General features: G+C 37.6%; 1 protein-coding gene across 3 annotated transcripts in view; it reads left to right on the forward strand.

Annotated features, from left to right (window-relative positions):
• Nucleotides 1–12: 12 nt before the first annotated feature.
• The window catches only part of CPNE3 (copine 3), a 29,039-nt gene continuing 14,973 nt past the window's right edge, over nucleotides 13–14,078 (forward strand). Inside the window, exons 1-8 of one of the 3 annotated variants that reach the window (XM_030971435.1) lie at nucleotides 34–82; nucleotides 1,353–1,412; nucleotides 2,756–2,814; nucleotides 9,536–9,675; nucleotides 10,325–10,504; nucleotides 11,666–11,740; nucleotides 12,158–12,229; nucleotides 13,010–13,093. In XM_030971435.1, the coding sequence (XP_030827295.1) occupies nucleotides 9,544–9,675; nucleotides 10,325–10,504; nucleotides 11,666–11,740; nucleotides 12,158–12,229; nucleotides 13,010–13,093 (543 nt within the window). In that variant the 5' untranslated portion in view covers nucleotides 34–82; nucleotides 1,353–1,412; nucleotides 2,756–2,814; nucleotides 9,536–9,543. Of the gene's footprint in view, nucleotides 83–1,352; nucleotides 1,413–2,755; nucleotides 2,815–7,000; nucleotides 7,352–9,535; nucleotides 9,676–10,324; nucleotides 10,505–11,665; nucleotides 11,741–12,157; nucleotides 12,230–13,009; nucleotides 13,094–14,078 lie in introns of those variants that run through there. The other 2 variants (XM_030971434.1, XM_030971437.1) reach the window with 2 other exon arrangements.

Consider the following 14,078-nt stretch of genomic DNA (forward strand, 5'->3'; position numbering starts at 1 on the left):
CGCCTGCGCCCCGGGGCGGGGCGCGTCCGGCTGCGCGGGTGTGGCCGCCGCGGGTCGGGGGTCCGGAGGCTGCGCGCTGCAGGTGAGGGTGGGCTCCGGTCGTGCCCCTGCGGCCGCCGTGTCCCACTGGGCTTGAGCTCTTGGCCCCTCTGCCCTGTCCAGTGGGACCCGTGCGGGGCTGGGGCGGCAGGGCAGGGCTCCGGGCGGCTGCTATCCTCGCCCTTCCTCGCGTGAAACGTCCCTGCAGCTGCGGCCCCGCTTCCTGCGGGGGGCCGCGGAGCGCGCTGCCAGCTGCGGCTGCTGCGGGGATCGAGGGATCGCTGCCCCATCCGCCGTCCCGCGGGTGTTGGAACTCGGTGAAGTTAAAGCTGTGGGGTTTGTGAAGGTTTGACTCCGTAGTGGCGGTCTCTGTGGCGGTGCAAACGCCGCTCTGAAAAGCACCCTTACCTCTGAGAGAGGAGATTTTCGAGAGTCAGCATCGTTCCTGAAAACCGCATGCTGTTCTTTCTGAGCTGCTGGTTGAGTGGGTGGTTGTTTTCTTTCTTCACTGTAGTTGCATAATATATACAAGACAAATCTTAGATAATGTTCATGTTGTCATAGCTTACTCTTCCACTAGGGAAAAGTTTTAAACCTCTTCACTTTTGCTTGCATACTCCTATCTATAAAGTACATTAAGTATCCTCAAAGTAATATGTATTGCCCTGCCTCCCAACACTTACATTTATTTTCCTGGAGGGTTATGTCCCTGAAGGTTCGAGTTAAAGATATTTCTGTCCTGGTGCAAAAAGTTTGTTTAGTAAAAGTAAAAAACAGTCAAACTTAATCCCAGCATGTTTTTTCCTGCAGCTGGAGCTTTAAATTTTAACTTTATATAGGTATACTAATAGAGGAAAGATGTTTCAAAGTGCATGCAGAATACCAAAAAGCATTTGAAGGAAAAAAAAATAGGAGAGATGTTAAAGGACTCTTTTAACAGAGGTCCTTTTGTTTATCTGTTGTGGTGTTAGGAAGAATGCAGTGTTTTTGCAACAAGTATGTTTGTGCTAAATGTCTTAAAATTCAACTATACCGATTCATTGTAGGTGACTGTTAGACTAATTTCAGTTCAGGTAACAAAAGCAAAAAGCTATTTCTGGTAGGCTTAATAACTGAGCTATTATTAAATGTCATCCAGAAATCCAAAGTAGCAGAGTTGGTACCACAGTGCTCATACAGTCTTCTTTTATGCCAATTTTTTCTCCAGAATTGAATGCTAAAGGGAAGCCCTAGTGTTAGGGGTAACAAAACTAAAATCTCATACACATATATGGGATGGAATTTAATTTTTTTTTAACCTTAATTTTATTTAGGAACAAATGCATCATTACATGGTTTCCTGAATGAAATACCTTCAGGGACAAAGTTACAGAGTAAGATACCTTCTATTCCTTCCTGTTTATTTTTCTGTGAAAGTCAAGATGCTCTTCCAACATAAGTAATATATGATCAACTTAGTATTTGTAGATCTTAGTTCCTTATTAAGAATAATATTACTTCTGTTCATAGATCAGTTAGGCAAAGATTAATACTGGCCCCTCCTAGCGTGACATTTGAAGGTGTGGTATGGTTTCTGCAAGCTGGTAGGGAGGAAGTAGAACTGTGATGTGGTTTTTTTTATAATCTTAAAGGTCTTTTCCATTAACTCTGATTCTGTTTGACTTCTTTGATTTATCTTTAATATTGCTTTAGATGAGATGCTTTTGCTCAGACATTTTGAAAGGGCATTATTAAGTGTCTGAAGGATTTATGAATAGAGGAATTTTAGGGGCTTGGTTGCTGGATCCAAGCTTCTGTTTAAGGGATAGTCTTTACTGATTTGAATTATGCTTTGTTCACTGATTGAAGGAGACTATATCCTTTAGATCCATTTTCCATCTTGTAGATGGATCAAGTGCACTTTCACTCAGTGTTTTATCAAAGGCATAGTTAGGAGGCAGCTGAATTCTAGTTGTGGCAGTTTGCTTCTGGTACTTCCCCTACTCAGAAGGGTTTTTTAAAAAATCCTCATGGCAGGTGATTAGCATACGTGATGGTTCCAGGAATCAGCATGATTATTGTGTGCCTGTCTTAGGAACCACTGCCTGTGGATATGCTGAATATGAATGATGCCTCCCAGGTGCAGGGAATGCTGAGTGCAAGTAGCTGCTGTGATACAGAACTGGAGGGCAGCTGACTGGAGAGCACTTGGTTTATATACAGGAAGGTTTGAAATGCTTCTGGGCTACAGTAAAGTGCAATTTTGTGATTGTTGGTTTCAAAATGTTATTGTTTCTACTGAGATGTGCTGGACCACTGTGGAATACTGATTTCACGGACTTTTCTTTGTCATCCTTTAGCTGTGTAAGGATGCAGAGATTAGTTAGAGCATAAACAACATTGGGGGCTAATGATTTTGATCTATTTACTCTAATCCACTGTCACCTTATTAAAAAAAAATTAATTGATAGGACAAAACCAGTAATTGGGTCTTCATGCTTAAAATCTTAAAGGGCTCTTCTTGCTGGACTTTTATAATATGTAGTATATATTATTCCCTCAAAAAGGCTCTGAATTACCCTCGAGTAATCCTTACAGTGCTGCTGTCATGGACACATAAAACTGTTGGAGAGGTTATTTATTTTAAGAGGAACTGTAGTTCCTCAAACGTCTTACTTTGATTGATCTATGGGAATAACAATTCTTCGTTTTAATTTCCTTTCATTTCACTTTTCAGTGCTACTGTTGCTTGAAGCTTTAGCCTTTTGCTGAGAGGCCTGGAGGCAGACTTCTGTGGTATGTTACTGTAATTCCTTTTTAAGAACTAATATTTGTAACAGTGAAGAGGGACAACGTCCCTTGAAAAGAACTGTTAAAAGGATTAGTTTAAAGCATGTGTTCACCTGCATCTTGTTTCTACAGTATAGCAAGTTTTAGTGAGATAAAGGTTTTTTCTTTGTTGTGGTTAATGTTAATTATGTAGTCAATTAGTCAGTGGCTCTACACAGGGAAATTGCAATGAAGAACATACAATTTAAGATACTATTCACATTGCATAGTTAATGGATGGTTTTACATGAAATAATTAGTCTAAAGATACTCTGATAAAGCATATAAACATATATGCAAGGAACATGTGTTCCTCTGGTTTGCTGCTGTATGCTTAAAATAATTTAATTTTGAAGTCAGGAGATCTGTATTTCTTAATTTTCTTGTTCAAGGCACAATATTACCTTTTACAGTTTAGCTCACTTGAAACATCACCTAAATACTTTTGTGTGAGGAAGATGCTGGGAAGAACTAAGCCTTAAAAATGTGCCTAGAGGGCAAACACATGTATGTAGGATTAAAAAAATAAAATAAAATATATAAAAAAAGACCAACAGAAAGATATTTAGAAATAACTGTTTTGAAGTAATTTTGTGAGCAGGTGTCCTATAAGTCAAATTAATAATTTCTTTACAGTGGATTTTTTATTTAAAAATAGAACTCTAAACTTGTTCTTTGGCAATGTAACTTACCGATAGATTTTTATATACGGAAACAACCTGCAAATAGTTGTCTAACTTGTTATACCAGTGTGCTACCAATCCAGTAGAGTATCATAAAGCTTGTATAAATAGGTGATTCATTTCCCATACAGAAAACTATGCTTTCATTCTCATGTATGCATATATCTCAGATTTCTTAAGTATTATCTTGTTTTTGGTTGACATAATCCCCAGTCAAATGAGTGGTGTGGTCATTAGGGTTTTATCAGCCTGATCTTAGTTGTTTAGTTCAGAATGCTCTAATTCCCTCCTTTATACTAAATTGTGAATATGATAATCATGGAGTCATTTAGGTTGAAAAACACCTCCAAGATCATCAAGTCCAACGTGTGACCTATCAGTGTCTTGTGAACTAGACCACAGCACTAAGTGCTACAATGAGATGCTTCTTGAACGTCTCTGAGAGTGGTGACTCCACCACCTCACTGGGCACTCCATTCCAATGCTTATCAACACTTTCCTTGGAGAAATTCTGCCTGATGTCCAACCTGAACCTCTCCTGACACAGCTTGAGGTTATGTTCTCTCATCTCATCGCTTGTTGCTTTGGAGGAGACCAGCCCCCGTGTGGCCACAGCCTCCTTTCAGGGAGTTGTACAGAGCAGTAAGGTCATCCCTGAGCCTCCTTTTCTCCTTCAGCCATTCGACATAGGACTTACTCTTTAGACCCTTCACCAGCTCTGTTGCCCTTCTCTGGACATGCTCCAGCACCTCAATGTCCTTCCTGAACTGGGGGGCCAGTAGTGGACACAGGATTTGAGTTGTGGCCTCACCAGTGCCAAGTGCAGTGGAACAACTACAGAATTACAGCCCTTGTCCTGCTGGTCACTCTTGTTTTGCTACAAGCCAGGATACCTTTGGGCTTCTTGGCCATCTGGACACACACTGGCTCATGTTCAGCCAGCTGTTAACCAGTATGCCCAAGTCCTTTTCCACTGGGCAGATTTTCTGCCAGTCTTTCCCAAGCCTGTGGTGCTTCATGGGGTTATGGTGACCCAAGTGGAGGGTGCAGTACTTGACATTAGTGAACCTCATACATACTTCCTGAGCTATCACTCAGGAAGTGATAGCTATATCAGTTCTAGTAGAAGATAAAGCTTACACTCAAGATTTTATGTGATTCTTCAAATTCAGAATGACTCAAGCTGCTTCTGGTACTTAGCTTGTCAGCACATCAGCTGGACAATTTTCCCAGCTGTATTGCCTGTTAACAAACTGAAAAGAGGAGTCATAATTCCAATTTGGAGGTAGGATTTTTAGAGAAGCGATTTCTTGGGGATTTTTTTCAAATACAGTGATGAAATTAGGTTGTGAAACAGTCTTAGCTTTTGTAACCTTATATGAAAGGTCTGTTTCCTGTGAAGCGCTCTGTTTCCTTGAGAACTGAATGGTTCCCTTGAGATTTTAGAAAATGTATATTTATGTGCATGTAGCCCAAGATCACTAGCAATTGTGTTGCTACCAGCCCTATCAGCGAGAAGAAGCATCCATTTGTCATAATTTCATTGTCAGCTTCTTGCAGCAGACATAGCATTTTCTGCCTTTTTCAGTCTGGCACACAGCTAACATAAAATGCTGAAGTGTAGCATTATGGCAAGATTAGCTGATCAGAAATAGACTTCATTTGCAAGTTTCTGGTTTCTCGTTCTGGTTTTGTGTTCATTTGGGCCCTGAGATATCTGAAAATTATGGATTTTTGGTCTAATGCCATTAGCAGTTCACAGGAGCTAGGAAATGTTCAATGACAGCAATAGTTTCCGTCAGAATAGGTTTGAGACTTGTGACTAAAGACAGTGATGCCAAACCCACTTCATTAGTTTTTCTGTGTTTTAGCTGGGTATCTCTGCTTGTCAGATTGGATGCACCTATAATTGGGAACATGTCATTGTAATGCTCTGCAAGGTTATCTGGGCAAGCCAATACTGTCCTCTGACATTGCAGCACGGAGAGGATTGCTACAGTCTAGCAGTTCCCAACTGCGCTGCTAGATCATTCTGATAATAGATCTGTTCCTTTCCAGGTAGAATGCCATGTTTGCAGTTTCTGTTGGAAAACAGACAATGACTCAGTTGTTTGATGTGTACCACTTATCTTCATTAGAATCATCACTGGAGTTCAAAGAACATTCTGATCTATAAAACTGCAAGATGGGACTAGTCCTTGACTTAGATTTTTGCTTTGATAATTACAGCTCAAGCAGAAAGACTTGTCATATTCTTAGTTGACCTAATCATGCTCTCGAGCAGCCTAGACATGGCAGAGGATCCCTTGTGACTGTACATCACTGCAGTTCAGATGTACATTATATATAGTAATTTTCAGTCTTTTCCTGTCCAGATATATATTTTTAAAGCCTGGCTTCTGCAATTATAAAAGCTATTTCAATAAAAAGGATGACAGAGCTATCACCTGCATGCATTCTGAAGTGCTTTGCCTCCCTTTATGGTACCCTACCTGGAGGGCAACTTGATAGCTTGAGAAAAGCAAAGGTTTTAATTAAATATGACCAACGTGGAGCACAGCTACTTTAATAATACTAACTAATTCAAGAACTAAATCTCTTGTTATGTGTTATAACTTACTGGCAGTCGAGGCTTATCCTACCATAGCCTGAACAATATAATCTGTCCATGTTAAGTTATTCCAGAATTCAAAATGTTCAAGTAATCTGGTCCTGTATCTCGAATATTTTACATTTGGTTTGCCTGCTAGATGTGTTGTCGAATGGTATTTCAAGAGGTAATGCACTAGTGCACTTGTGATTTATTTTCACCATCCTGAAAATACGGCAATTTGCCAGAGTATTGCATCAAGTCCTCAAGAAGAGATTGCTTGCTTACCTGGCAGTGACTGATCCTTGAGGATGTTTATCACCTTTAGAAACCCTACCATCCACCTCTCAAACCTTGGGAACTTTTCAGCTAATATGGGCTTTTAGAAGTGAGGAGAATTGGGTGGAGCTGGTGTAATTCTTCCTTTCATGCATTTGGGATGATGAGGATTTCTGCAGCATGAGCAGAACCCTAGCAGATAGTGCTGTTTGAAAGATTCCTGACTTCACACACATGAAGCATGTGTGCCCTCTGCAGATTCTGTAAGGTGTGCAATGTAGTAAGAGAAGTATCACTTATTTACTAAGTTTCACTACCTTAAATACTCCTTGAGGTTAATGAGACATGACTTTTTCTTGCTAGTAAGTATTTTACTAACTTTTAACATGTATAATGTTACTGAAAATCTGTATAACTATTTGCAGTAAAATGTATCAGTTTTTATGGAGAAACATTCTTTTTAGTAAAATAGCAAAATTATTTCTGGAAATGTATGCATATTACAGACCTCTTCAACCTATTATACAAATATATATTCCTAATAGTCTCAAAACTATTTAGAAAAATGCCTTGCATTATTTTTCATCTTGGATTTTTCAAAACTGGAAACAGGAAAGATTAAAGGACTGTCTTGTGATTTGTGAAGTTTTGCTCTTTATCTGAATTTTAAGTGTCCTCCACTTAAATTAATGCATGTTCCTGTTACAAGCTGTCTTTTATCTAATATGGACACAATTGTTGCATCTCAAATGAGCATTTGCATTTCAGGGAAGGGAATCAGCCTTTTTATTCTTCCCTTCTGTATGCTAAAGGATGCTTTTTTCACAGCACCTCCTTCTTAATCTCTTTTCCTGCATTAGATGCATAGTGGGAGAGTTGGTGACATGGAGGAGGAGAGGAAGTAACAGAATTGATGTGTCCATGTGAAAAGTACTTGAGTTGTACAAGAAGTGTGAGTACACACACAGACAAAGAGGAAAAAGCTGACCATATTTTTAGGTGGACTCAATGCTCTTCATTTACCAGTGATTTTGGAAATGTTACCTTGACAAAAAAATTGGGCGCTTTCAAGAACTCTTTATAATGAGGGGTTTCAGACAAGTTGAAGCAAGAAAATTTTGACTGGTTTGAAAATGCATCTCAGTTCAAGTTTAAATTCTGTTATGTTTCATGCAAACTCTTTCTACTTGCTGTTGCAGCTTCAATGGGGGTAAGAGCATCATTTTGTCAGCAGAAAGTTGTTTTTCTGAAAACTGTCATTAAGGGGTCAGGTACTGGTCTGCACTGGATTCTGTGGGAAAGGTACTGACTGTTAATGAGCTCAGTCTGGCAGCCAGCAAAGCAATAGGGAGTGGAAAATACAGCTATAAAAAGAGAAACAGGAATAAAGGAGCAGACTGGTTTTAAGAGGTGTGCTTTTTAAGCCTAAAAACCATTGGTCTAAAAATTATTTTAGTGCTTAGACCTTCACTCTTTTCTCCTCAAGGTCAATGAATTAAACTTTATGAAAGTCATGGGAGCAAAAAGATACTCAAGGAAGAAATCCCATTTAGGTTTTGGGAGGTGCATGAGGACTTCTATGAATCTGACATGCTTGTTAAAATATGTGCATGAATGTTTGAGTTTTCTTTTACAGATAATTTATATGTACTTCAGTGTCCAAAAGGTTCATCACTGAGATAGCAAAATGAAGCTGAGATGTGAATTGTGCCCTAGTAGAATACAAGAAGCCTGAGGAAAATTCCCTCAGACCCCACAACGTTTTCTTTCTCCTATTTTCAGTTTGTTCTTTGTCTTTTCCATATTCCTTTTCCTTTTTACCTCTAAAATATTACTCCTTTTCATGAAAAGTCTTATGAATACAGTGAAAGGAATAGAGCTGGGTTGGGTTAAGTAAAGTTTCATATTCAAATATGAATACTTATGTTGCTAGGGAGCTGACCAGATAGGAGCAGATGCCTTTCCTTCTGCCTTGTTCTCTTTGGTATCTCATGCACTTTTAAGGTAAATTAATCCAGAGGGATTAGACTGGTTGGCCTAATTTCAGGTTTGCCTTCTCTCCAGTAAACCCACAGTCTAAACTTGGTTTAGACTGTGGGTTTACTGGAGAGAAGGCAAACCTGAAATTAAAGAGGCTTGGGAGCTTTCAGGGTAGGCTGCTTGTGTAAAGATTTGGAAGTTTTACTCTCTGAGCCAAGAACAATTGTACTGTAGAGGTTTACTTCCCTGAGAGTTGATGGAAATTATCAACTCTATCCTTGAAATGTATCATTATGGAGATTTATATATATATGTATATCTATAGAAAATAATCTGCTGCTCAGACCTTCTTGGGCTTGCAAATGCATGTTATGCCAGTGTGGGATTCATAATTGATAATCAAGTTGTTTCTGTAGGATTGTAATATGTGTTGGTCTTAGTGGACATTGTCCAGTGGACAATGCTGGAGGTACTTTAAAAGAAAATGTAAAAATGCTTTCAGTTATTCTTTTTTTTTAATGGATCTTCAGAAAGAACAGTTCCCCCAATTTCTGTGTTATTACTTGACTTCAAAGTGTTTATCCTTATTATTAAAATTTGTAGTTGTTTTTTTTTACATTTACTAAAGCAAGATAACCTGTTACCTGCTTAAATGACTTTTCCAATTCTCCCATGCTTATGGTTTCAGCACTTTGTTACAAAGATTTGGTAAAGGAGTATATAATACAATGTGTTTTCCCTATTCATGGAATTATTAATAATATCTCTAAGATACTGGCATTCATGTGGGCTTTTGGATTTCATTTAAAGCTTCTGAAGTTTTATTGTCAGCAATTCAAACCACCATGCCTTCTTTGAGGTATATGCCATTTTTCATTTGGTTCCTTGGGCATTCTCAGAAACCTGATCTTGTTTTTTATGAGCAGATTTTGAAATTAATTTTTATACCTTTGTGGAAAAAACAAGAGTGTGGCAGTAATAATGCTATAATAATGTTGGTACATCATAAATTTTAAAATTTGCATTTGTAACCTCAAATTATCACTTTTGACAAGCTAACACTTCTTGTGATCAGTTAGAGAGTTAATGCATTGTGACAATCCTATTGTTTGCTTTTTAGTCCATTTTAATGATGATTTCTGTTGCTGCTTTCTAGTGTAAGAAATGGCGGCACAGTGTGTGACAAAGGTGGAGCTGACTATTGCCTGCACCAATCTCTTGGATAAAGATGTTGGTTCCAAGTCAGATCCTCTGTGTGTGCTTCTCCAGAACACAAGTGGTCAGCAGTGGTATGAGGTACATCCTGATGCTTCTCACAAATCTGCTTGCTGGACCTTTTAAAACACTACAGCATATGTTTTCATTAAAATAATTTAATTTTGTACCAGCACTTTTGAATACTTTTTATTAGATTATATGTGTAATAGTCTAGTAGGTTTGGATTTTTCCCTTAACTAAAAACCAAGCTATGTCAAACCACAACAAATAGTTACATGGCCAGCACATGAATAATCATTTGCTGTTAAATATTTACAGCTATCTGATTTTTAGCACTGTTCCCCAACCATATGTGGACCAACAGAAGAAACTTTCTAAGAGGTTTGTTGTGCTTTTATAAATAGAGTATTCCAAAACTGGGGTCTCAGCCTGGATTTGACAATACAAGATTTTATGTTGGTCTTTCCTGTGTAGGAATAGGTCCCACCTTAGAGGGAGTGATGAAAAATAGGTCAAGTATCCCTAACTTAGAGCAGTGGATTTTGAAATATAATATGTATATATAATATAATATTTTGTAATATAACTTATATTTGATGAAAGGTTTATAGGAAGATACTCCTTTGTACTTTAAGAACTTTTGAATATATTTAATAATATGATATTTGATTTGCTTGCTTGTTTAGTTTGGGAAATACCGGATAAAGTGGTATCTTTCTAATTTCAGGTTGATCGTACAGAAAGAGTTAAGAATTCCTTGAACCCAAAGTTTTCCAAGAAATTCTTAATTGATTATTATTTTGAGCTTGTTCAGAAACTTAAGTTTGGAATATATGACATTGATAACAAAACCTATGATCTGAGTGATGATGACTTCTTAGGAGAATTAGAATGTACGCTGGGACAGGTAAGCATGCAGATGATTTCCCTTAGAATTAAGTTACTGAAAATCATTAGCCACTTTTACCTTGAATTTATCACTCTGTTCTTGTGTAGTTGGAGTACTCTTAAGTTGAATAGGGTGGTCTTCATTTGACTTTTCAAGTCTCAGTTCAGTGTATATGCATTTTATTTGCAAAAGGTTTTGAGACGATGCCCTGAATGTGCTCTAGGATGGTGACTGTTGGATTGCTATCTAAAAGTAAGTGGGCTTTCAATGAGCACAAAGTTGTAGTAATTGCTATTTATTTACTGTAATGCTCAAATTCCTATTTTTATGCTCCCAAAAAAGAGAATCAGTGTAGAACAGCGTATGAGTGCTCACAAGGGCCATGTTATCCTTGTAATCTGCTTTCCACTCGATGCAAGCAATGATCCTAGCTCTGCCAGCTGTAGATTTACTTCTGTTTCCCACTCATATTCTGCTATTGATGCTATGACAATTGGGCAGCTTCTTTTAAACTTGTTCTTTTGAATAGATCCTTCAAAGGCACTTCTCAGAAGAGTTGTCTTAGGATTGTTCCTGCCTTGTGTCTTAAGCATTTATCCTTATAATGCACTTAAAATAAAGAGGCATTGTGAACTGAAATTCAATGTAAATTAAAAATTAATAATTCGTTCTTAAGGTAAAGGAAGAGTAGACACACTTCTGAGGAAGCATTGCCTGAATAGGGTAAAATAAAATCAGCTGGAAACTGTGCAGGGGAAGGCTGATGATTTTTTTGAGTGACAGGCATTGTGTTTATAAATCTATTTCCTGAATCCATTTATGAAATATGCCTTGCATGCATTTTAAAGGTATGTGTGGAGAACATAAAGAACAATTTGACATTGGAACCTAAGGTATTATCTTTGTCCATGAATGTGTGTCATGTTACTAGAAAACATTTTAATTCTTATTACTCCTGGAGCTCTGCATATGTTCATCTGCATGTGTGTTTTAAAATTTTGAAGTGAATAAAGTATAACCTATTTATTTATAGAAGATTATGGTAAGTAAATGTAATGCTGTCATCTTCCCAAAGAGGAAAATTACTAAAATGAAAATACCTCACGAACTCGTTTAATTCCTTTGAAAATCTATTAAATTGTGTTAATAATGCTTGATACTCAAATTTTGTCTTGGCAGATAGTTTCTAGCAGGACTCTGACAAAACCGTTAGTACTTAAAAATGGCAAACCTGCTGGAAGCGGAAGCATTACGGTAAGAGAGTTAAGAAATAAATGTCTTCAGAGTTCATCCTTAATTGTTTCTGGGTTATATCTTTAGTTAGTGGCTTAAATACAGGGAGTCTATTCTACAGTGCTGTAAAGCATACTTTTTTCCTCCACTAATCTATCTTTGTCATTGAATAGCTGTCCACCTTCTGTATTGTAAGCCCCATTGCAAACATCATTAGGGCATCCACTGGGCTACTCTTTGGGGCATATTTTTGTCAGTGCTATCATTTATGGCAAATAGATGGAATGGAATCTCAGTGTCAAATCAAATTGTTCCTCTCCTTCCCACCCCCATTTTTTAATGCGTCACTTGTGAGAAAACACGCGGGCTTTTTTAATGGGCATGTCGTAGGAATTCTGTGAATATGAGTAAACTGAAATATTTTGTTTGCCTACCTAGATTACAGCAGAAGAAGTAAAGGATAACAGGGTGGTTGTATTGGAATTAGAAGCAAGGAAACTGGACAATAAGGTATTTAAGTGATTGCTGTTTCTCTGATAAAGTAGTAAATCAGAGTCTTGTCAAAGCAGGAAACATTTGAGTATTCTTTCTCTTTTTTGCCTATAAAATAAAATCCATTAAGATTTTACTTATACTAAAAAAGAAATTGAAATAAGATTCCTGCAGAGTAACTTCATTAATGAACTGTTTTGAAATGAATTGTAATGTATTTCTAAGTAAGATAAATGCATTTCAGGGGTAATCTGTGAGCAACATGTAATGTTGTTTAAATGTAAATCTTTACATTTATTCATAGATAAAATGGAGTTTTGTATATCCATTGCTTTCAATGGATATATAAATGGTTGCCCATTACCTCTCTGAAATAAATGGTGAAAAGTGTACTTGGTGTGTATGAATTTTTATGTTTACTGTAGGGCTGGCTATCGAGAGACTTTAAAAAATAAAACTAGAAAAATAATAGAAAAATGTTTCTATTTTTACCTTTTGATTTCATGATTTTTTTTAACTCCTTAGTTTCCTGTCTATCCACTGTAGTACTATAGCTATAAGTATTTTGCTTGAACTGTCAGGTATTTGATGTGTGGACATTTTTCTTCTAAATCGAAGGACATTCGCCACTTTCTTTTCCTCTTTCACAGGTGGTAATATAATCAGATTTGCATTTCATCATCTAAAGCTGTTGTTCCCTGAATTTACTTTTTGTTAATCTAAGTGTGTGTTAACTGGAATTTAATGGTATTCGCTCTACGGGCTGTTCTGAAATAATTGCATGTTATTTAAATACAGGATTTTTTTGGAAAGTCAGATCCTTATCTGGAATTCCACAAACAGACTGGAGATGGAAACTGGGTGATGGTTCACAGAACAGAGGTAGGATATATTCAGTTAACAACAAAGAGGTTAAGGTTATTTAATTTCCAGTGTGTCACAGCACTAGCGATAAAATGCCTTACAAAAAGAATTGACTATCCTGGAGTTGATATGCAGACTAGCTAGAAATTGCATCATCTCTTCCACTGACTTTTCTGGGAAATCTACCTTATTCTCTTCATGCTGATTTCAATATATGCCGTTCTGTTTGGAAAGAAGTCACTTTTTTTTCCCACTAACTTTCAGCAATCTAGGAGAAAAGAAATATTTTGAAAAAGAGCTGCATACTCAGAGACATTTGCTCAGTTCTACCAAGTGCTGGGGTAGGACTTGGGCATTCCTGACTCTGCTGTTCTTAGGAAAGTGTCACCTGGCTGTACCCTTTACTAGTGAAAGTAATGGTGCTAAATGCTTGCATAGCAAGGGCAAGCCAAGGAGAATGCAGAGGGGAAACGTGCTTGAGCAGCAGCAGCCTTTCACCCAGGAGGAGGTGTATGGGTCCTCTGACAGCAACTGACAGTCTAAGAGTAGTTTCAGAATGTCTCACTGTAGTGGCAGCTCAGGGCCCCATTACAGCTGAGGTGCTGTACCCATAGGAAGTGGTGACTGTATTCATTTTGAAGTATGGATGTTGAAGAACTATAAATCCTTTTTGTCAGACTTACATTTTCTCTTATGAGGTGATTCTTCTGCTTAAGGTGCATCTTTTCTATTATGATTTCAGTCATCAACTTTAGGAGTAAATCCAGAATTTGTTGTTTCAGCCTAGAAATGTCTAGTGGATTAGTTCTTTATGTTACTGGTTCAGAAAAACCTCTTTTTTCTACCTACTGTTTCTATTGGTTTCATTTTCAAGAGAGATTTTTCACAACACTCCTACAGTGCTGAAAGTATTACTATTGTAAGGTGTTATTAATTAAGTAGCACATATTATGTGTACTTTCTTGTACTTTTTTAAGATCATTATTTGGTGTATTGGGTATAT

Source organism: Camarhynchus parvulus, chromosome 2 (assembly GCF_901933205.1).
Source record: "Camarhynchus parvulus chromosome 2, STF_HiC, whole genome shotgun sequence".
NCBI classification, from domain to species: Eukaryota; Metazoa; Chordata; class Aves; order Passeriformes; family Thraupidae; genus Camarhynchus; species Camarhynchus parvulus.